General features: G+C 33.8%; 2 protein-coding genes across 11 annotated transcripts in view; one reads left to right on the top strand and one right to left on the bottom strand.

The window, feature by feature from the left end:
- The window catches only part of LOC129739173 (disintegrin and metalloproteinase domain-containing protein unc-71), a 1,315,240-nt gene that overhangs the window by 933,570 nt on the left and 358,911 nt on the right, over window positions 1-22,759 (bottom strand). The gene's annotated exons all lie outside the window — the stretch shown is intronic.
- LOC129739175 (uncharacterized) lies at window positions 12,527-13,481 on the top strand. The gene is made up of 4 exons (XM_055730601.1): window positions 12,527-12,656; window positions 12,749-12,956; window positions 13,014-13,180; window positions 13,248-13,481. The coding sequence occupies exons 1-3, from the start codon at window positions 12,581-12,583 to the stop codon at window positions 13,120-13,122; spliced, it is 393 nt and encodes a 130-aa protein (XP_055586576.1). The 5' UTR covers window positions 12,527-12,580; the 3' UTR covers window positions 13,123-13,180; window positions 13,248-13,481.

The following is a 22,759-nucleotide window of genomic DNA, read 5'->3' as shown; positions in this document are numbered from 1 at the left end:
GGTAACAATTTTTACCTTGCGAAGCGTGAAGGGAATGTTGCGGGTAGATTCAAGTTTGTTTTCGTACATAAATTTGCTCGAAAGTTGATGATTTGACAAGGGATCTGTAGTTGTGGGAAGAAGACTAAGATTTTCATCACTGAGGACACAATGAATGGAAATGTCAATTTTGTTAATATTTTCGATATTGTCAATTTTATCAATGTTGTCAATTTTGTCAATTTTGTCAATTTTGTCAATTTTGTCAATTTTGTCAATTTTGACAATTTTGTCAATTTTGTCAATTCTGTTAATTATGCCAATTTTGTCAACTTTGTCAATTTTGTCAATTTTGTCAATTTTGTCAATTTTGTCAATTTTGTCAATTTTGTCAATTTTGTCAATTTTGTTGATTTTGTTAATTTTGTAAATTTTATGAATTTTGCCAATTTTGTCAATTTTGTCAATTTTGTCAATTTTGTCAATTTTGTCAATTTTGTCAATTTTGTCAATTTTGTCAATTTTGTCAATTTTGTCAATTTTGTCAATTTTGTCAATTTTGTCAATTTTGTCAATTTTGTCAATTTTGTCAATTTTGTCAATTTTGTCAATTTTGTCAATTTTGTTAATTTTGTCAATTTTGTCAATTTTGTCAATTTTGTCAATTTTGTCAATTTTGTCAATTTTGTCAATTTTGTCAATTTTGTCAATTTTGTCAATTTTGTCAATTTTGTCAATTTTGTCAATTTTGTCAATTTTGTCAATTTTGTCAATTTTGTCAATTTTGTCAATTTTGTCAATTTTGTCAATTTTGTCAATTTTGTCAATTTTGTCAATTTTGTCAATTTAGTCAATTTTGTCAATTTTGTTAATTTTGTTAATTTTGTAAATTCTGTAAATTTTGCCAATTTTGCTAATTTTGTCAATTTTGGCAATTTTGTCAATTTTGTCAATTTTGTCAATTTTGTCAATTTTGTCAATTTTGTCAATTTTGTCAATTTTGTCAATTTTGTCAATTTTGTCAATTTTGTCAATTTTGTTAATTTTGTTAATTTTGTAAATTCTGTAAATTTTGCCAATTTTGCTAATTTTGTCAATTTTGTCAATTTTGTCAATTTTGTCAATTTTGTCAATTTTGTCAATTTTGTCAATTTTGTCAATTTTGTTAATTTTGTCAATTTTGTAAATTCTGTAAATTTTGCCAATTTTGTCAATTTTGTCAATTTTGTAAATTTTGTCGATTTTGTAAATTTTGTCAATTTTGTCAATTTTGTCAATTTTGTCAATTTTGTCAATTTTGTCAATTTTGTCAATTTTGTCAATTTTGTCAATTTTGTCAATTTTGTCAATTTTGTTAATTTTGTTAATTTTGTAAATTCTGTAAATTTTGCCAATTTTGCTTATTTTGTCAATTTTGTCAATTTTGTCAATTTTGTCAATTGTGTCAATTTTGTCAATTTTGTCAATTTTGTTAATTTTGTCAATTTTGTCAATTTTGTCAGTTTTGTCAATATTGTCACTTTTGTCAATTTTGTCAATTTTGTCAATATTGTTAATTTCGTCAATTTTGTCAATTTTGTCAATTTTGTTAATTTTGTCAATTTTGTCAATTTTGTCAATTTTGTCCATTTTGTCAATTTTGTCAATTTTGTCAATTTTGTAAATTCTGTAAATTTTGCCAATTTTGCTAATTTTGTCAATTTTGTCAATTTTGTCAATTTTGTCAATTTTGTCAATTTTGTCAATTTTGTCAATTTTGTCAATTTTGTCAATTGTGTCAATTTTGTCAATTTTGTCAATTTTGTCAATTTTGTCAATTTTGTCAATTTTGTCAATTTTGTCAATTTTGTCAATTTTGTCAATTTTGTCAATTTTGTCAATTTTGTCAATTTTGTCAATTTTGTCAATTTTGTCAATTTTGTCAATTTTGTCAATTTTGTCAATTTTGTCAATTTTGTCAATTTTGTCAATTTTGTCAATTTTGTCAATTTTGTCAATTTTGTGACTTTTGTCAATTTTGTCAATTTTGTCAATTTTGTCAATTTTGTTAATTTTGTTAATTTTGTAAATTCTGTAAATTTTGCCAATTTTGCTAATCTTGTCAATTTTGTCAATTTTGTCAATTTTGTCAATTTTGTCAATTTTGTTAATTTTGTTAATTTTGTAAATTCTGTAAATTTTGCCAATTTTGTCAATTTTGTCAATTTTGTCAATTTTGTCAATTTTGTCAATTTTGTCAATTTTGTCAATTTTGTCAATTTTGTCAATTTTGTCAATTTTGTCAATTTGTCAATTTTGTCAATTTTGTCAATTTTGTCAATTTTGTCAATTTTGTAAATTTTGTAAATTTTGTCAATTTTGTCAATTTTGTCAATTTTGTCAATTTTGTCAATTTTGTCAATTTTGTCAATATTGTCAATTTTGTAAATTTTGTAAATTTTGTAAATTTTGTCAATTTTGTCAATTTTGTCAATTTTGTCAATTTTGTCAATTTTGTCAATTTTGTTAATTTTGTTAATTTTGTAAATTCTGTAAATTTTGCCAATTTTGCTAATTTTGTCAATTTTGTCAATTTTGTCAATTTTGTCAATTTTGTCAATTTTGTTAATTTTGTTAATTTTGTAAATTCTGTAAATTTTGCCAATTTTGACAATTTTGTCAATTTTGTCAATTTTGTCAATTTTGTCAGTTTTGTCAATTTTGTCAATTTTGTCAATTTTGTCAATTTTGTCAATTTTGTCAATTTTGTCAATTTTGTTAATTTTGTGAATTTTGTAAATTCTGTAAATTTTGCCAATTTTGCTAATTTTGTCAATTTTGTCAATTTTGTCAATTTTGTCAATTTTGTCAATTTTGTCAATTTTGTCAATTTTGTTAATTTTGTCAATTTTGTAAATTCTGTAAATTTTGCCAATTTTGTCAATTTTGTCAATTTTGTAAATTTTGTTGATTTTGTAAATTTTGTCAATTTTGTCAATTTTGTCAATTTTGTCAATTTTGTCAATTTTGTCAATTTTGTCAATTTTGTCAATTTTGTCAATTTTGTCAATTTTGTCAATTTTGTCAATTTTGTTAATTTTGTTAATTTTGTAAATTCTGTAAATTTTGCCAATTTTGCTTATTTTGTCAATTTTGTCAATTTTGTCAATTTTGTCAATTTTGTCAATTTTGTCAATTTTGTCAATTTTGTTAATTTTGTTAATTTTGTAAATTCTGTAAATTTTGCCAATTTTGTCAATTTTGTCAATTTTGTCAATTTTGTCAATTTTGTCAATTTTGTCAATTTTGTCAATTTTGTCAATTTTGTCAATTTTGTCAATTTTGTCAATTTTGTCAATTTTGTCAATTTTGTCAATTTTGTCAATTGTGTCAATTTTTTCAATTTTGTCAATTTTGTCAATTTTGTTAATTTTGTTTATTTTGTAAATTCTGTAAATTTTGCCAATTTTGCTAATTTTGTCAATTTTGTCAATTTTGTCAATTTTGTCAATTTTGTCAATTTTGTCAATTTTGTCAATTTTGTCAATTTTGTCAATTTTGTCAATTGTGTCAATTTTGTCAATTTTGTCAATTTTGTCAATTTTGTTAATTTTGTCAATTTAGTCAATTTTGTCAGTTTTGTCAATTTTGTCAATTTTGTCAATTTTGTCAATTGTGTCAATTTTGTTAATTTTCTCAATTTTGTCAATTTTGTCAATTTTGTCAATTTTGTCAATTTTGTAAATTCTGTAAATTTTGCCAATTTTGCTTATTTTGTCAATTTTGTCAATTTTGTCAATTTTGTCAATTTTGTCAATTTTGTCAATTTTGTCAATTTTGTCAATTTTGTCAATTTTGTCAATTTTGTCAATTTTGTCAATTTTGTCAATTTTGTCAATTTTGTCAATTTTGTCAATTTTGTCAATTTTGTCAATTTTGTCAATTTTGTTAATTTTGTCAATTTAGTCAATTTTGTCAGTTTTGTCAGTTTTGTCAATTTTGTCAATTTTGTCAATTTTGTCAATTTTGTCAATTTTGTCAATTTTGTCAATTGTGTCAATTTTGTCAATTTTGTCAATTTTGTCAATTTTGTCAATTTTGTCAATTTTGTCAATTTTGTTAATTTTGTAAATTTTGTAAATTTTGTAAATTTTGCCAATTTTGCCAATTTTGTCAATTTTGTCAATTGTGTCAATTTTGTCAATTATGTCAATTTTGTCAATTTTGTCAATTTTGTTGATTTTGTCAATTTTGTCAATTTTTTCAGTTTTGTCAAGTTTGTCAATTTTGTCAATTTTGTCAATTTTGTCAATTTTGTCAATTTTGTCAACTATGTCAATTTTGTCAATTTTGTCAATTTTGTCAATTTTGTCAATTTTGTCAATTTTGTCAATTTTGTCAACTTTGTCAATTTTGTCAACTTTGTCAATTTTGTCAATTTAGGCAATTTTGGCAATTTTGGAAATTTGGCAATTTTGTCATTTTGTCAATTTTATCAATTTCGTCAATTTTGTTAATTTTGCAAATTTTGTATTTTGTCATTTTTGTCATTTTTGTCAATTTTGTCAATTTGTCAATTATGTCAATTTTATCAATTTTGCCAATTTTTATTTTGTCATTGTGGACTGTTTTTTTCTGTTTAATCAATATGGATAATATGTTTTGTCAATTTTCTTAATAACAACTTATACTCGACAATATTTTAAATGTGTGTTTTTGATATTTGTCTTCAACAACTTCTTAGCAAACATGCTACTACTAGATGAATTGATCCCAATATTACTTTTTTTCAAATAAGATTCTATTTTCTCTACCCAGCATGAGATCAGCAGCGGAGTCGATTATTACAAAAGAACGTTCGGCCAAATGTAAACAAATCGAGTTATCAGCTGGGAGAAAAAGTACCGTTCGAAGACCTACATTTCTTCTTTTGTCACCCCGAAATTTCCAAAAAACCCGAAGGGGGGGATAAATAAAGTTTGAAATATTTTATGTAAATTTTGAAAAAAAAATCAAAAATCCGAAGGATTACAAGATTAAAAATCAAATTTTGGACGATGGGAGTTATTTCACTTTTTGTTCTCTTGATTTTATTTTGATTTATTTGATGAAAAATTACTTGATTTATAGATTTTGTGCAATGCAATTTTGATGCACACAAACTTTTGTGAGATTTTTTCCTCCCTCCCCCCCCCCCCCCCTTGCTATGTTCCGAGCTAACTGCTAGTTTCGCCCTTATGAAGGGTTACGCTAGATTTGTTTACATTTGGCGCGTTCGCCCTTTTCCAAATTTACTACAAAATTATCTGTCGCCCTTCTAAAATTTTTGCACAAAACGATCGCGGTTTGGGCACAGGCTAAAAGTTTGACTCAATGCTACAAAATGGAGAAATTTTGTGCGTATGATGCGGATGATGCACACCAACTCATTTTCTCTTAAGCTGAATGACTGCTGCATGACCACGAACGACATACGCTCGAGCAGTATGAGAGAGATTGAGATGGTGTGCTCCGCTCGCGTCCCTATGTGGTTTCTCCATCTCAGAGCAACCTTTGCTTGCGAATATAGCGTTGAGCAAAGTATCGAAGACCTCAATCGCTGCAGAAGCATGCGATGTGGGATTCAAGACCCTTCGATTGAATATGGGAAGTTCAGGATCGTACCCCTTTATGAAAATCCACATTAACAGTTTATGGGTTGTAGTTGGTTGTAGTTAAATTTTTTAAATAGTAATGCAGTGCAGTGTTGAAAAGTTGAAATATCTGACTATGACAAATTTCAACCATGTGACAGAATCTTATCATGAGACATTATCTGATTATTTATGCAATCAATCCATGTGACATAATCCGATCATGCAACATCTTTTTTTTTTTGGCTATGTGTCAAGACGTGAAAAAGTAGTAGTTACAGTGCTCCATTTTGTTTCCGTTATTTTCGTCGTAATTCTTTTCGGTTCATATTTCTGTGCCGTTACAACTTAAGAACTTTCACCCGCGAACTAGTCACGTTGCTTGGCGCGTATTCCAAACGCTGCACTATTCAGCCAGGTTTTTTCTATGTGAAGTTGTATGGTTGTTGCTAGCAGCTAAGTTTGACGAGAAAGTTTTGGAATTTGTTCGAATATAATTTTTCAACGACATTAGGGTCAATATGAAGGAGAAGAGCAGTGTGGAGAATGTCTATTGGTTATAAACGATTCAGAGCCTACTGGTTGTAGGTTTTGTGGCAATTTTTTCCACGAAAGCCAACAATGTTGTGGATTTAACATTCGATTGAACAGAGAACTGTTCACACAGGGAAAGGCGTGAGTTCAGTATGATTTTTAGCATAAAATCATAATTTAGATTCTTCTCTATCGATGTGTCAGAAAATATTGTCTTATCCATTTTTCTCTGCTTGGTTACACCTTATTGAAAATGTTTGATAATTTTCATCGAAATGTAGAAAAAACAAAGCTGTAAAATTTTCACAACACAAGGGTATTTGAAAGGAAAAATTTATAGTTGCCATGGCCAATGACAGCATTTAAAAAAAATTTGTAATATTTTGCAGGCTTAAAATGTTACAGGTTTTTCAAAACACGAATGGCGCATTTTAGACATACAGTGAGGGGCAAAATAAAGAGTCCAAATTATTTTTTTTCAATTTCTTTTATTTTTCTGGTTAAAATTCAACGAAAACGCATTGCAATGATTTTTTAAATATTGTTCATTATGTTCTTTTCAATTTTTGTTGATGTTGCGCTGTTAAAAAAAAAGTTTTTCTGATAGAAAAAAAAACAGTTAATATTCCAAAAAACAGGGGCAAAATAAAGTGTCCAGATCGGTACAGCTTCAAATTGATTCAAACTGAAGGCAAACAAGAACGATTTAATAATGGGTATGGCCTCCTTCGGCCTTCAACACCTCCTACGAGTGCTTCGTTATACTTTCAACAAGGTTGTGCAAGTGTTGTGGGTCGAGTTCCTCCCACGCATGCTCCATGGCATCAAAATAAGTATTTTTAATTTGTCACACCAGTCTTATCAATCAGAGCATCGGGGAAGGCCCACAGATTTTCGATGGGGTTCAGATCAGTACTTTGTGGGGGCCATTCAAGGGGTTAGATGCGGCAGGAACGGGAAAATGACTTCATCGGATTGGCCGTATGCTTCGGATCGTTATTCTGCTGTAAAACGAAGCGCTCTTCGAGACCCGTCTTGATGAGGTATACCTCGAGGTTTTCCCGCAGGATATTAGAATATGACTCAGCTATCATGATTCCGTCAATTTTTACCAAATTGCCCACCCCACCCCAAGAAAAGCACCCCCACACCATCACGTTACCTCCTCCGTGCTTGACTGTTCCTTGGATAAGGCGATCTTGGAGCTCCTCATCCGACTTCCGACTCGAATTTGGATTCGTCGGCCCACAACAATGTTTTCCAGTACTCGAGCCGTTTATCAGCGTGTTCCTTGACGAACTTGAACTGCTTAGCCCTGTTCAGCTGGCTGATGAAAGGCCTTCTCACTGCGATCTTTCTATGGTACTCCTTTGCATGGATGCGGCGACGGACAGTACAACGCAATACCGAAAATTGGAGCTCTTCCTGTATCTGCCGGATCTTTATTATTGCGTTTTTCTTCACTTCAAGAATGATTTTCTTGTCCGTTCTGGCATCTGTCTTGAGCTTCAGTCCTCTTTCTGGGCGATACATCTCCGTTCCTAACGTTTTCATCTTCTTCATGATTTTTGATACCGCTGTCTTGCTGATTTCGTAGTGCTTGGCCACTTCCCGGTGCGTTTGACCGTTATTCACATCACGAACAACCAGTTTCCGGATGGACAACGGAATGGAATCAGAAATTTATGCGTTCTCCATATTTTACAACTTATTCAAATGTAGACACCTGTTTGAATACTCCAGAGCCAAGCCAGTTGTTTATGAAACGTCAAAATACACAAAACAAACAAATTCGAGGGGCCTCGCGATGGAAACTTATCGAAATTATATTGATTTTTGAGTTGGACACTTTATTTTGCCCATGTTTTTTTGGAATATTAATTGTTTTTTTTTCTATCAGAAAAACTTTGTTTTTTAACAGCGCAACATTAACAAAAACTAAAAAGAACACAATAAACAATATTTTAAGAATGATTACGATGTGTTTTCGGTGAATTTTAACCAGAAAAATAAAAGAAATGATAAAAAAATAATTTGGACACTTTATTTTGCCCCTCACTGTATAGGGCGTTATATGAACATTCTCCCTTCTTCTTCCATTTTCGCCAACTGACTCAGTGAAATGTTGGGGAACGTACACTATTTATGCACGATGTCTTTGGGTTTTCCAGGAAAATACTTTTCATTTTCACGAAAATTACGAAAACTGGGGCTCCCGATACACAGAGTTTTAAGTTGAACTGTAAACAACAACACACAGCAGAAATGAGCTGTTTAAACGTCATCCGGAATGAGCAGGATTGTATCAAAATCGTGCTTTGACAGAATGGGACACCGCATTTAGTTCATTTTTTTGTTAGAGGTGTTGTAAATTGAAATTCATTACTTAACCCTTCATTTCATGATTTTTTATTTTTTCTTAAAAAAATTCTCAGTAGTGCGCAATGATGAGTACACGAAGGGAAAAATAATGAAAAAATATAATTTTCACACATTTCGAGTATTTAGCCAAAATATTAATTGTTGCAAATTTGCAACAACATGAAATGGTTATACCTTTTTGTTCCTCACACAAGACAGCTAGAAATAAATATTTACTCTTAGTTTATCTTGCACTTACCATAGTTTTAGCTAAAAAACTTCGTAAACCTAGTGTCTGGACACCATTTAGCTGGGGTTATTACCTATGTGTGCTGGTTATCCACCATGGGTGCACGGATTCACCGCAGTTCCTACCTAAGTATGTGCTTACATACATTATTGAGATTAATTAGATCGACAAATCTCCAGTTCATTTTCAGTAACTTCATTTTTTGTGAAAGATTTTATGTGGTTTTATCATCTTCGTGTTCACGGTTTTTAAGCGCAATATACAACAATCTAAAAAAAGTTAATTCTCGGCGACAACAACGAATTATAAAACCATGATAACAGAAAAAGTGATTGTTGTACATGATATACTTATTTGCAAAGAACCAAGTAACTTTAAAATCAGGAAATACAAATTGTTGAAGAAACAATTTGCATTGTTTATTGAAACACCAATAATAAAAAAAAAACAATATTTTCAATATTCCTTAATAAAAAAAAATCGATGGATAAAATACCTTCAAAATGCATTCATATAACTTTTGTTGATTTTTTTTAATCACAGGTTTATTTATTAAGGCAATTTACTTATAAGTTTCATTTTGCCGGGTGGATCACTATTTCATCCATGTTAGTAGAGGAAGGAGCCGTATTAGTTGCGGTGACTCAACTGTTATCTTTGATTCTAATTTGGAAGAGGGAAGGGGAACGTTTAGGGTCCAATATCGAAAACGATTTTTCGATGGTACACATTCAGAAGAGTTAACGGAATTATAAGTAGGACTAAAATGAAACTGCTACTTAACCATCATGCACCGTTTTCTTATCACATTCGTTCTGAAAAAAATAATACTGTGAACATTAATACTGTTTAAATGATAAAAAGTAATTGAAGCACATTATGAAACTCATGTTACAAACTAGGGTACTACATTGTATAATGTTGAGAACATATAATTCATTTGCATTTAAAAATTCAATGTACTAGTATGGAAAAAAGTATGCAAGTAATAAATTTAATAAAAAATGCGAAAAAAATAATTTCGAACCCAGAAAATTTTCCCCGGGGATCACAATATAATATTATAAATCATAGAAACACAGTGCTCGTTGTATTTGAAAAATTATAGATTCAAACTATTACTACAAATACTTCAACTACTCAAAAGTCACAAATTTGTACTAAATGTGACCCTTTGGAAATATATTATCTAACTTAATAGTCTGAGAATACATTTGAAAACATACTTAGGCAGAAACTGCGGTGAATCCGTGCACCCATGGTGGATAACCAACATACATATGTACATATGTGACCGTTTAAAAATACAATTTTTCAACTTTTATGCAGGATTTCTAACGAGGTTTCGTAATTAATGCCATTTCTTTTTTTAAATTTATGATACGAATGGTTGATGATCTACACGGCAAAAAATAAATAAATTTACACTCAACCTAATTGTATAATCGATGCATAAACCCTGAAGCTCAATTGAATTGAAACATAAATTTCCATCGAATAAGATTTAAAACTAAACACATTCAAAAAAATATTGAATTTAAACACGCCGACATCTAAAATAGCAAATAACAGTCATAATGTTACATCGAGTCGATGTAAACTTGCAAACCCTCACACACGCCGCGGCTTCGTCACTCCCAGGGCGTATACAGCTTCGGGTGTGTTCTTATACTAATACACGGAATCGTCCATCTTGTGACAGGCAATCGTAATCGTAGGCATGGTAAGCGAACAATTCGCTGTCAAAAAGCGATCCGTCTCCACCCCCATACCCAAAGAGAAACTTTTGGTACCCCTTGCCTACTTTTCCTCAATATGCAACCACCCGTAGCTGTAGGCACGCTGGTGACTCCGACCTAAACGTCAAACGAAAAAAAAATCATCGTCGTCGTCATCAATGGTTGTCGTGTGTGTCTGCTGTTTTTGTTTCTTCAATCCCGTGATCGGTTCTTGCATTGAGTTATTTATCCGTCAATAAAATGAAAGTTTAAACATCGTCCGCAAATCTAAAACAATTAACTGGGCTAGAGCAATCGTCAAGCGGTTCCAATTAGGATTTTGTAAGTAGTGTTTGTAGAGAATATTGTATATAGATAGATAAATATTAGTTTAATTGAAATCGGTTTATTCCGATTATTAAGTTAGCAATATTCAAATTCGTATGAACGACCCTGTAAGGTTGGTTTGATCGATTTCGAGAACATCGAGACGATTGTCAGGAATGACAGCTAGAAGAGAGGATATAAATTAAAAAGTCCCAGAATATAACACTTGTACGAGAGAGTGAGAGAACAGTGTGAAATTCAAACAGGAAAGGTTCATGTATGAGGAGAGAGGCTTCAGTTAATAGAGCGAGCTTAGAAAGTACGGTTCGTTAAAGTGTTTGTTTAACAAAAAACGGGATTTTAAGTTAGTGAAATTTTAAGAAAATTAGTGAAAATCGAAGTGGAAGTAAACTCGTCCGGAAAAGGCATCGATCAGTCACGACAGTGTTCAAGCTTCTTTTTTCTCCCGCATCTTGTATGAGCACGTCGAGTTAAATTCATTTCTGATTTTTAGGTAGTTGGCTGATTCCTGGATTCTAGACCGATGGGGCTGATTCACCTATCATGGGGTAGATCCGGACCAGTTTTAAACAAGAACCACCAACATTCGACGGAGCTCGTACACAGCAGATCGTTTTTAAGCAAGCCGACAACTTTGTGATCCTCTGAAAGCTAAGCCGGATGCTCCCCAATAAGAGAAGCCAACCATCGTAAAGTAAAACCCACACGCCAGGCATGTTTATCAATCCGGAGATGGTCGGTTCGAAGGTGGCAAACCCTGGTACCAAGACAAAATTAAGTCACTTCTTGGCCAAATTATCACTCCGAACAAGCACGGTTTGCCGGGTGTCAGTTCCCTCAGATAAAATCTACTTGAGTACAGGAGGATGGGATGGTGTGAATTTTTAGTATGAAATTAACAGAAAATCCGAATTTTAAACTTTAAAATGTAAACCATTAGAAGGGTGAGTGTGTGTGTGAGTGTATGTGTGAATAATATCAATTATGTCCTGCTTGCTTAATGAAAATAAAAGTTTACGTATAAGTGTATAAAAGCAATCAGAAATTAATAAATATCCATGTTGAAATAAACAATCCGAAACTCTTTACATTTTTACACAGCCTTTCTAGAAAGTTTTCACGTTCCACCAACACGGCCATAGAAAGAAAAAAAAGTCATGTAAATTTAAATGTTGGGCATTCTTCATCGAGTGTAATTTTAATCTTCGATGTTTTTTTCGATAGCCAGACTGAAATTTGTGTCATAAGCGATGGTCCAATAATTTGCATCGCATAAGACCTAAAATTACACGCTGGTTTTTTTGCTGTGTAGTCAAAAGGATTTTTTACAGTTTTCCCATATTTCTACAGTCGGTAGCCATTTTGTTCAGTTGGAGGTTAATGGATCTGCATTATTTTAAAAAATGTCTCGATAACATGATAATATAAAATAAAAATAATAATACTTTTAGCGGAAAACATGTACACTGTTAAAACGATGAAACTTTCGAAAACACACTTTTTAGCCCATATACACGCAGAAAAAGGATGGGGGGTCGATTCAACAAAAACGTTTTTTATTTTATTTAGTCTTTTCTATGCATATTTTGCAATTGGTTTTATGAAAAACTCGATTGAGAATAATTACAAAATTTTGTTATTTTTGCACTCTTATTTTTTATCACTGGCAATCCAAATTTGGTTTTTTTCAAACAGAAAATGAGCTTATTCCAACAATCGTGTATCTTGTTTAGACATGAAAAAAAAAACAAAAAAAAACAGTAGAAAATCGACTATTGATGATCCACGAGCCCGAAAATATCCTGGGATGGACAGAGCGGAGCCGGATTGTCCTTCGATCAGCATGCCATCATGGTAAGTTACATATGTTTACCCAAGCGTTTGCCTAGATATTGTATTTTGGTTTCAACAGTTCCAACATCATTTTTCTCTCCCCTCTATTACAGCTGCCGCTTCCCAACAGACGGCCCCAGTCAAATTCTGGTTCCAATCATTTGGGGGTGTCAAGGCTATGATGGAATATCTGAACAACGCACGCACAAATTCCAGAGCGATTGTCCTGGTGCACATGATGACGGACAACACCGAAAGCAGCCAGGGATCGATGAGGGACGATAACTTTGCCATTAACAAGCAGATCAATTGTCACGGAAGGTAAGATAAATTAGCTATTTTAAGGTAAAAGATTTTTATAAAATATTTTGTTTTCAGGAAGATGAACATCCGGTGGACCCCAAAAATTTGGTTCTGCCTTTTCCACCGATACTGGAAGTGTCCACCAAGTCCCACAGGTTATTACGGTTACTGTAAACCGATGTGACTGCAAAGATGACTTTTCTCAGCAGGAAAAACCTAACTAAATGGAATCAAAATTCCAGGTAAATGGTTTGTAGTTTTTGTAGTTCGTGTTCTTATTAAAAAAAAACGATTTTCTTTTGCCCCCAGGTTTGTCATTGCCGCCAAACCTCACTGGCAGAAAAAAAGTGCGGACGCGTACCGTTCCTGGCCGAAGGAGTTCCTGCTTCCGGAGGAGATGCGCTGGACAACACCACAGACTAGCATTCTACGGCGCAGAACGGTTTGCATGCAGTAACCAGCAGTGCCAGAAGGAATTAGTGAAAAATAAATGAATAAATTAAGTTACAAAGTGTTCTAGTTTATAAATTCTGAAAATCCTTAGAACAATTTAAAATGCATTTGAAACTAAAATAATCTGCTTTGAATTAAAATTTAAAAAATAAGCTATTTCAAACCTTAAAACTGTTATTTCTTTGAACCGGGGTTTTATTCTCTTGATCCCAGGAATTTTTATTCGTTTTACCCAAAAAAAATTTTGTTTCGATAGAAATTTTGATTCATATTTAAAAAGGGTGTATTTTATTTTCAATCAAACGATAAATTTAAACCAAATCGATATTTTTAATCAGAGTGACCAGAAATATATTTGTGCTTTTTCCCAACCAAAATTTTTATCATTTTTGGCCGAAATCTTATTATTTTTAAAATATATTTTTCTGCGTGTACGTAACTAGAGGTGCTACCGTTGCATGGTGTTGCAAATTTGCAACAATTAATATAAGGCCATTATATCTGACAAAAATCGAAAAAAATCTTCAAATTGTATTCAATTGTGTTAATTGCATTACTGAAAATGCGAAAATATTTTTTCCAGTCAAATTTTTATTCCCCGGTGCGAATTGGATTAGGTCAAAATTCTGAAAAATAAGCCTTTTTTTAAATTTAATATTTTTCAAATTGAAGTTGGTCTAGTTTGTACATGTATATTCGGAAAGTAATTTTTTTTAATTGAACCGTATCTTGAAGTTAGAAATATTATTGTCATGAAGAAAAAAGTTGACTATATGAATTTCTGCATAGTTTACAACATCTTTAATTAATTGTTGCAAATTTGTTAATTTATGAAACGAAGGGTTAAAATCTATTATGAACTTCAATAAAGTTAAGAAGCAATATTTAGTTATTTTTAATCGTTATTTCAAACATTCTGGACAGATAGTGCAATAAGATTATCTGTTATTATTATTTGCTTTTTTTTTCTCCTAAGGTGCATACTAACCCTATTGCCCCCTATTGCTAGCTTGAATGCTTGTAACTATTTTCAGAAGCTTCAACAAACAAAAATTTCTTCGAAGACCCTAAATGAATTCAACTGTTCTTAAATATTATATCTTTATTTTTTTTATCGACGAACCCTGGAAGCCTGGACAAAAAAAAACTCCCTTTTCCGACTCAAAGTGTCAATTTGACACTCCAAAAGTAAAATCTATCTTAGTTGTTTGAATTATATTTAACTCAATATTTAACTTATACCAGGATTTTCCTTCTAATAAGGTGCAACAATTTACGCTGTGAGATTTCACAAAAATATGAAAATTGTAAAAGTGTGTTTGTTTGCTTTCCGAGTCCTACGGTGAGAGGTGATTTAGGCAGAGCGCAGAGCAAAATGCACGAAATAACGATGCGTGTCGTACGTTTTTTAGTTGGAAATATTCTATTGATTGTAGTTCGCGTTAGCTAGTCACGACACGCCTCATTATTTTTCTCTCTCTCTCTCTATCTCTCTCTGCTCTCTCTCTTTTAAAAACGAAAGAACAGGAAATTAATTACCCATATCAACGCTAATAGGCGTTTTTGATAACTCTAATCGCGCATTTCCTTAAATCAACTTTCACCATCGTTCGACCACTAAATTAATTGACACACAATTGGGTCGAGCGAGCGAGCCAGCGAACGTCTCATATCATAATTATACCGATAAGGCACATGCATTATTCAAATGAAGACAAATTGACACCCGTTAACACCGCGCGCGCACTCGATTGATTAGCGCGTAACATTGCGACAATTAGGCGAGGCGTCAAAATCAACTACCTCGCACCGTTTGGTTCGGAAAACCACGCCATCGCATCGCTTCAACCACCGACCGGTCATCAATCTTCCCAATCAACGAACGGGTTGACTGACGTCCCTTTAAAAATTCATACCCTATCAACATGAAGGGACGACCGTTCCCTTCCTTCCGTTTTTCCACCCGGCTCATGTCCTGTCCAGGGAATTCCCGACCACAAATCTAAACTGACATGAGCCACCCACTCAGTGCCACCCACCTGGACACTCATACACAGAAATCGCGCACCTGTTTCGGTCAACCGATAATCACCCAACAATCTCGGTTGATAAACATTCGATTCGACACGCAATTGACAACCAGAAGCCGGTGTTGTTGTTGTCGTTGTATGAAGCTCACCGGATCTGGCCACAACAACAGATGACCGCGTGGCCTCTTTCGGAATGGGTGTCCTGGATGCCCTACAACCCACATATCTGTAGTCCTCGTGATGAGGCCGTTCTCAGTCAACAAAAGATAAGCTATCAACTTTGATCGGCGGCTGACGCGAAGAGACCCCTCCTGAAGCTGAACCAACTAATTATGCAACTTTGGGTGGTAAATTTCGGTCTCACAGTGTGTAATGGGGGCTCTGAAATAGACTTATGGGAATTTTCTACGGTAGGTACGGTACTCATTGCGCCAGAAGGTATCGTTTCGCATATCACCTACACATCAGATGGGCGACAGACGCCATGATTATGAATGATATTCATAAATCCGGTGAATCTCGCCCTGCAAGCTACACTAATCCGAAACATGGAACCCTAGAAACGCGATACCATGGTTCGTTGTCGCTGGCAACGGAATTGGTTCGCTATTTAGTTTGGAGATTTCAACCTTCGGGCCATCATAATGAAGTGTGTGCATTGTCAAAATATGTTGTTTGTATCACAAAACCCACACGTCGTCGCTACATGAATGAATATATCCCGAAATATGAGCTTCAACAATGATGAGCTGACGTTTATCTGCCTACGTGAAGCATGAAGGTGTTCATAATAAAGGTTGGAACAATGATTGTATTCCGAAAACGTTGGAATAATATTTATTTCATTCCATTTGAAACTCGGGAATTAGGTCTGGAATTCAACGAGTGTTCTACAAATATTAAAAAAAAGCAATGCAAATCCTCGTTTGGTTCATCGAAGTTAACGAATAAATTTATATATTTAAGAGTATCAGAGATCTGTAAACACTGCCACCATTGAGGTTTTCGACGAAGAATTTATGAATTTAAATCCAAAAAATGGATTCAGAATTGTAGTTGTTTGTTTAGACGTCTGTTCGTAAAGGGTGAACACAAAATTATTGAGACACCTATAATGTAAAGCCAATTTTCTTATAAGGTTTAAAATCAAACCAAAATTTTGAGGTAGTTTTATACATATATTAACTTAAAAAAATCAAAAGAAAAGTTAATCGATGAAGCCTTGAGTATCAAATTGATCGCACTTTCGCTTGATGCCCTCGATCAAAGCCTTTACAGTGTCATCCAGGTTCAGTTCTCAGTTTTTATTTCAATTTTCTTAACATGTCCTTCTCGTCTTTGACTGTCTTCTTGCTCTTCCGAAGTTTCCGCTTCATCGGGCGCAGCTCCGGACCAGGCTTCCGAAAGGTACTGGCAAACGACAGTATTCTTGCGAACGTCGCACATGCACCTCGATGAAAGCTTCCCGAATATTTCTTCCCCGACAGTTTTAAAAGGAGCGGTCGTGCGATGTACAGCGATGCCTTGTTTTACCTCATGCGAGAGTTTGTTCGTGGGCATGAAAGTTTTTTAAGCTCCGTGACAGTTTTTGGAAAATTTTCGTGACAGTTTTCAATATGCGTTGAATTTCGCATGACAGTACTACTTACTCCGTCCGACTGTAGCCGAGATTCGCTCGGGCCGAGTTAATTTCGAACGAACGTATTTTCCTTTTGCTTGAAGCTACTGCGGGTGGGATCACCCCAATCCCCACCCCTTTCCGACTAACCTGCACCGGCACCACACACCGCGTTACGCGCCGATCGTATGCTGCTGCTCGGTGCAAATAGATGGCTCGTTCGATCTATTCGAAACCGAGCAGCAGCGCATACGATCGGGCATGGGTACGGTATGGGCACGACAGTCACCCGTGACAGTCCTGCCCAAAACTGTCACGCCCTGCAGCCGACAGTTGGATGAAATTATTTTCGAAACAGGAGGCATGAAGGGATGAAAACCGAACTGTCGGTTGGGTTCGCTACAGCTTAAAGCACAACATTTTCGGCAACGCATGCTTTGAGCCGATTGTTCAGATACAGCCTGGGTTCTCGCACGTGTGCGATGTAGCCGAAGCGTTCCGATTCGTTACAGACGGTACAGCAGCAAACCGAGTGGCAAGGAAAACCGAGACAGTTTGTTCGACAAGGAAAAGGCTGTCATAGCAAAGCTGTACTTTTCGGAAACCTGCTCCGGACAGTTTGGCGGGTTCATGTCCTTTGGAACAAAATGGGCAGAATTGGCCTCATACCACTCCAGGACACTTTTAGAATAGTGGAATGATGCCAAATCTGGCCAAAATAGAGGAGCTTTGTCGTGCTGCTGCAAGAACGGCAAAAGGCGCTTCGCGAGGCACTCAGATATGTAGATCTCGCCATATATTATGCCTTTTGTCACGAAAGGCTCACTCCTTAGTCCGCGATGGCTTGCCAAACGAGATATTTAGAGGCAGATTTCGACATTTTCTTCTTCTTAAATTTGTCGTCCACATCGAATACTTGCTCTTGCCGATGCAAAACTTCAACCCCGGAATTAGCTAAAAATCGGCTTTCATGTACGTTTCGTCATATGTATGTAGTCCAGCTCCTATTTGCATTCTGGCCGTAGCTCAAATCACGGCTTGAGACGTTGGAATTTGTTTTAATCATCCACTTCACCTTTCCCTCCGTCTTCTTGTTCTTCGGTTCTTCCAGATCCTTTGCCGTGTTCCAACGTCAACCGCTCCTGGCACCGCTCCAACACTCTGGAGACGGTTGAATAGTGAAGGTTCTACATTTTTTTCAACCGCCGGTGCGATAGGTCAGGAAATTCCAGGTGTTTAAAAAGAATTGGTTCTCTCGGCTCGCGTTGGTTAACCTCCATTTTCGTTGAATCTAAAAACACGACTTCGAGTTTGACAGCATGTAAACAATGCACATAAGAGTGCCCCAAATGACCCGACATTTGAAAAAGTTATGCGCTGCAGTCTTAAATTGACCCTAGGCCTAGTATAAGGTCTCATGCCAGATCGGATCACTGAAAGAGGTCGCTCAACGAGCCTAAAGTTTGTATGGGATTTTGAGACATTTTGTTCGGGAGGAACATGAAAATCCAGTTTTTCATGAATCCCTTTAAGCCGATTTCTTTTGAAAACGGTTTTTCGCAAAGCCTATATTATGAAAAATATTTCATACGAAGACTGCATTTCGATTCATGTTTAGACACAAAAGTTATAAGGCTTCAAAAAATAGTTATCTTTTTTAAGGTTGATATTCAATGAGAGACACTGCTTCGAACATTTTGACGCAGCATCACCCTGAAAAAGGTTACCCTATTTTTGGAAGTTTATTAACTTTTTTATCATAAGTCGAATCGAAATGCAGTCTTCGTATGAAATATTTGTCATAGTTCAGGCTATTACAGGCTATTAGGTATTACACATCGATGAGAAAAAGTGCGAAACTTGGTTGATTTTTACACAATGTTAAAGCCCTGTTGAGTGTGTCGCAATAGTTTTGTGTTCGCCCTTTTTCTTTACTAATCGCGAGAAATAAGGTTATCCGTGCAGTTTTAAGAAAAGGTGTTTTTTTCTGCATATGAACAACGTGAAAAGGCGCTGATGGGGCCAGTGTTACGCCCTGTGGACCAACCGAAGAATTTGCTAGTAGAATATTTATACATTGAGTTCAACCAGCGCGGATTGTGATCTAAAATGTCTCAGGTTAAATACCTAGTTTTAATTTGTTTTAAAATATTTTGTGCACAAAACGTGGCTTATAAAGAATGTGAGTTATAAGGCAAAACCTAGCAACACCAAGTCCTCCATAGAAGAGTTACGAACAGTTAGAGAGCTTTTGAAAAGCTGTTGAAAACGGTCATACATTTGTCGTAACTACAAAACGTTAAACATTTACCTGGCATCGCGGATCATATTTTTCAAATGACAAAACGAGCAGGAATCTTAACTGGAAATATTTCAGAAACATTTCACCGTTGATTTTTCATAAGATTTAGGAAACTTGAACGCAAGTTTCTTTTCAAATAAAAGCTTCTCAATCAACTTCTAGATGACATTAGAGAAAGAGCTTTTCCTGGGGGAGGAAGACTGAAATTCGCTGTATCGTTTTTTACTGTTCGACAAAAAGCCAGAAATTTTTGAAAAGATTTGTTATCGTTCAAATTTTTACTTTAGATGATCAGTTTCTTTTAGCGAGTCATGTAACTCAGTTGATTAGGGGCTAAATTTAAGTCTTCTGAGTTAATTGCTGCAGATTCAAAAGGAAACATCGAAATCGAATTCAACAGCTAGATTATTCAATGCCAGTCTGTCAACTCTGTCGTAAATGTAAACTTTGAACTATATAAAAATGTTAATCGGTCCATGGGAACAAACCCATATCTAAATCTATTATTTAGGCTATTTTTAGAACAACCATTAATCAAACAAATTTTATTTATCAGCTTCAAAAACTTTAACGAAATTTGAGCGACTCATACGCCTGTTCATGCAAGAATTTGCCAGAGCAAAAGAAAACCTAACACAACCCTGCACAATCATTGTATTATGCAAAACAAGTGCTTTTCAGCATCAACTTTTTTTTTTTATTGAAATTCACCTGATAAGAAAGCAAAATTTTGAACCTTCGCACTGGTCGATAGATTGATGAGAGAAATTTGACGTTTGCACTATGGGGCAGTTCCATACAATGAGGCGGCAAAAAGTATGCATGATTAGGTGTTTTAGACTATTTTGTTATTTTTGAATTTTTTTTATGAAAATTACTATTTAAACTAACTTAAAATAAATTCTAACAAAAATTTAGTATGAAAAACTTTTAAAGTACGATGCTTGGTGTTATTTTTGACCCTACTTTTTATTTCTTTTGAAAACCGGATTTTGAACTAATTGATCCTTAAATGATAAATAACATCAAGACATTTCATGAAACTCAAGAGAAAAAGGTGTGAAATGGTTGATCAATCATGAGAAACATTTATTTTCGACAAACCAACTTGAACTTTGTTGAATGTATACTCATTAATGGGTAAAAATTACCCATTTGCATGATATTTTCAGCTTTATTTGGCTATAACTCAAAAAACGGTGCTTTAAGGTGCCTGGAATCTCTTTCATTGTATTTTTAGGACTTTAAACTAGATCTTTATAGTGAAAAGAGTACGGGGAAATGCGGGGATTTTTTTTTGGCAAGGCTTTGAAGTTTTTGACTTTTGAAAAAAATAACTATTTACTCATTTTAATCATAGATCAATTAAGTGTGTAAAATTTTTGAATGGTTCAAATGATAGCTTTTAATATAAGCTTTCATATGGTATACTTTAAATTTAAGAAAATAATGTTTTCCATAGAAATATATGTGATTGAAATTTTTTTTTTTCATCATATAAATTTTTCAATTTTTCAAAGTCTGATGTCTGTGGTGCGTTTAGTTTTCAAGATAATGAGTTGAAAAACTGGGAATATCTTAGTTAAATATAAAGTTATTAACTGGTAAAAATAAAAAAGCGATGCGACAAAGTTCAGTTTTTGACTTTTTGCCGCCTCAAACCCCATAGTGGTTTGGTAGAGTTTTTTCTTTTACTTTTTTTCGAGTACAGACAGTTTTGAGAAATGTTGCAGGTGTTTTTGAAAATAGAAAAAAAAAATATTACAATTAATTTATTTCCACCAAAATATTGTGATCTGAAATGTTGTTGAGAGCTGAATTTGATTTCAGAGGCATCGATTTTTTAACATTATTTAGTTTTCATAAAAAAATATCTACAATAAAACACAATCCAGTAAAATGACTTTTCCCGTTATTCTAAATGCAAGTATTTGAAATTCAACACAAAATTAGCTTCCCACTACAGGACGTTTCATTTATTTCAGCAATCTTTCTAATCCAATGTGCTTGTAAGTTTTGTTTATCTACACAATTTGATGAAGAACAAATGTGAACTTAAAATTATTAGTAAAAATCACATTATAAATAAAGTTAAGGCATTTTCAATGGTACAGCTTGTTGCGATCGAACAAATCCATGCATTTTTTCAAAAGAGTAATCCTTGATTGAAGCCTCAAACTTCTTAACCACATGCTCGATTCCTTGACTATGACATGGCCAGTAGACTGGCCCATAACCAAAAAAATCCTTATATTCCACGCGGCATCCCTTAGATTGATGCCTTTAGGGGAAAAAATGACTTTCTGAAAGTTTCAGGTCATTTGGCACAAGCACGAGCTGGCGCAAAGGACTTAAAATTTGTATGAAGATTTTCGGCAAAATGTATGAAAAATCGACATACTTTCACTCTTTGCGATCTGTAATATGTTTCCAGTATGCTAGAAAGCTTAGAATTTCAGGAATTGTAGTTCAAACAATGACAAACAAGTTTGTAGAGGATTGTGACGCGATACGAGTTGACTGAGATGAGTTATCCGCAATTGAATGTATGATTTTTTTTGCATTTCTTCGATATATCGTAAACGGTGTATGGGCTAATAATCGCACTCACTTGATAGCATCGTCACACAATACAGCAGTACATAGTTTTTCAAACCTATCTTTAAACTTTTTGCAGATATTTGTTATCAAATAAGTTACAACTTTGCCGAGGACACAAATTTTCTATCTGATATTCTCATAGTGTGACAATGCGATCAAGTTAGTACTAATAATCCACCTATACACCCTTCATGATATATAGATGAAATGCGAAAAAGATCACACATTCAATTGCGGATAACTCATCACAGTCAACTCGTATTGCATCACAATCTTTTACAAACTTGTTTGTCATTGTTTGAACTACAATTCCTGAAATTCTGAGCTTTCTAGCATACTGGAAACAAATTTTAGAATACAAAGAGTGAAAGTATGTCGATTTTTCATACATTTTGCCGAAAATCTTCATACAAATTTCAAGTCCTTTGCGCCAGCTCGTGCTTCCGCCAAATGACCTGAAACTTTCAGAAAGTCATTTTTTTACCTAAAGGCACCACTCTAGGGGGTGCCGCGTTGAAAAAAAATATTGTAAAAATCATCCCATACAAATTTGGGCCAGTCTAATGGCCAGTTTGCTTATTCCATTTAGGGGTTAAGCTATTCAGTAATTTGGCTGGCCTCCGGCGGAATTTAGTCTTAAATTACTCTAGGCTTGAAACATTTCATTTTACGACACTATGTGACGTTCACGAATTGAAACTTATTTTTAATTGTAAATTTTTAATTAAATCAAGTCAAGAGTCACTAAACCTTTTGTATTGAAACTTTACATTTGACATACAAAAACCCTAACTCATCTTTAGAATCGATTTTTGTT

This window comes from Uranotaenia lowii, chromosome 1 (assembly GCF_029784155.1).
Source record: "Uranotaenia lowii strain MFRU-FL chromosome 1, ASM2978415v1, whole genome shotgun sequence".
Lineage (NCBI taxonomy): Eukaryota > Metazoa > Arthropoda > Insecta > Diptera > Culicidae > Uranotaenia > Uranotaenia lowii.
The sequence above is the reverse complement of the archived record's forward strand: the minus strand, read 5'-3'. Positions and strand labels throughout refer to the sequence as shown.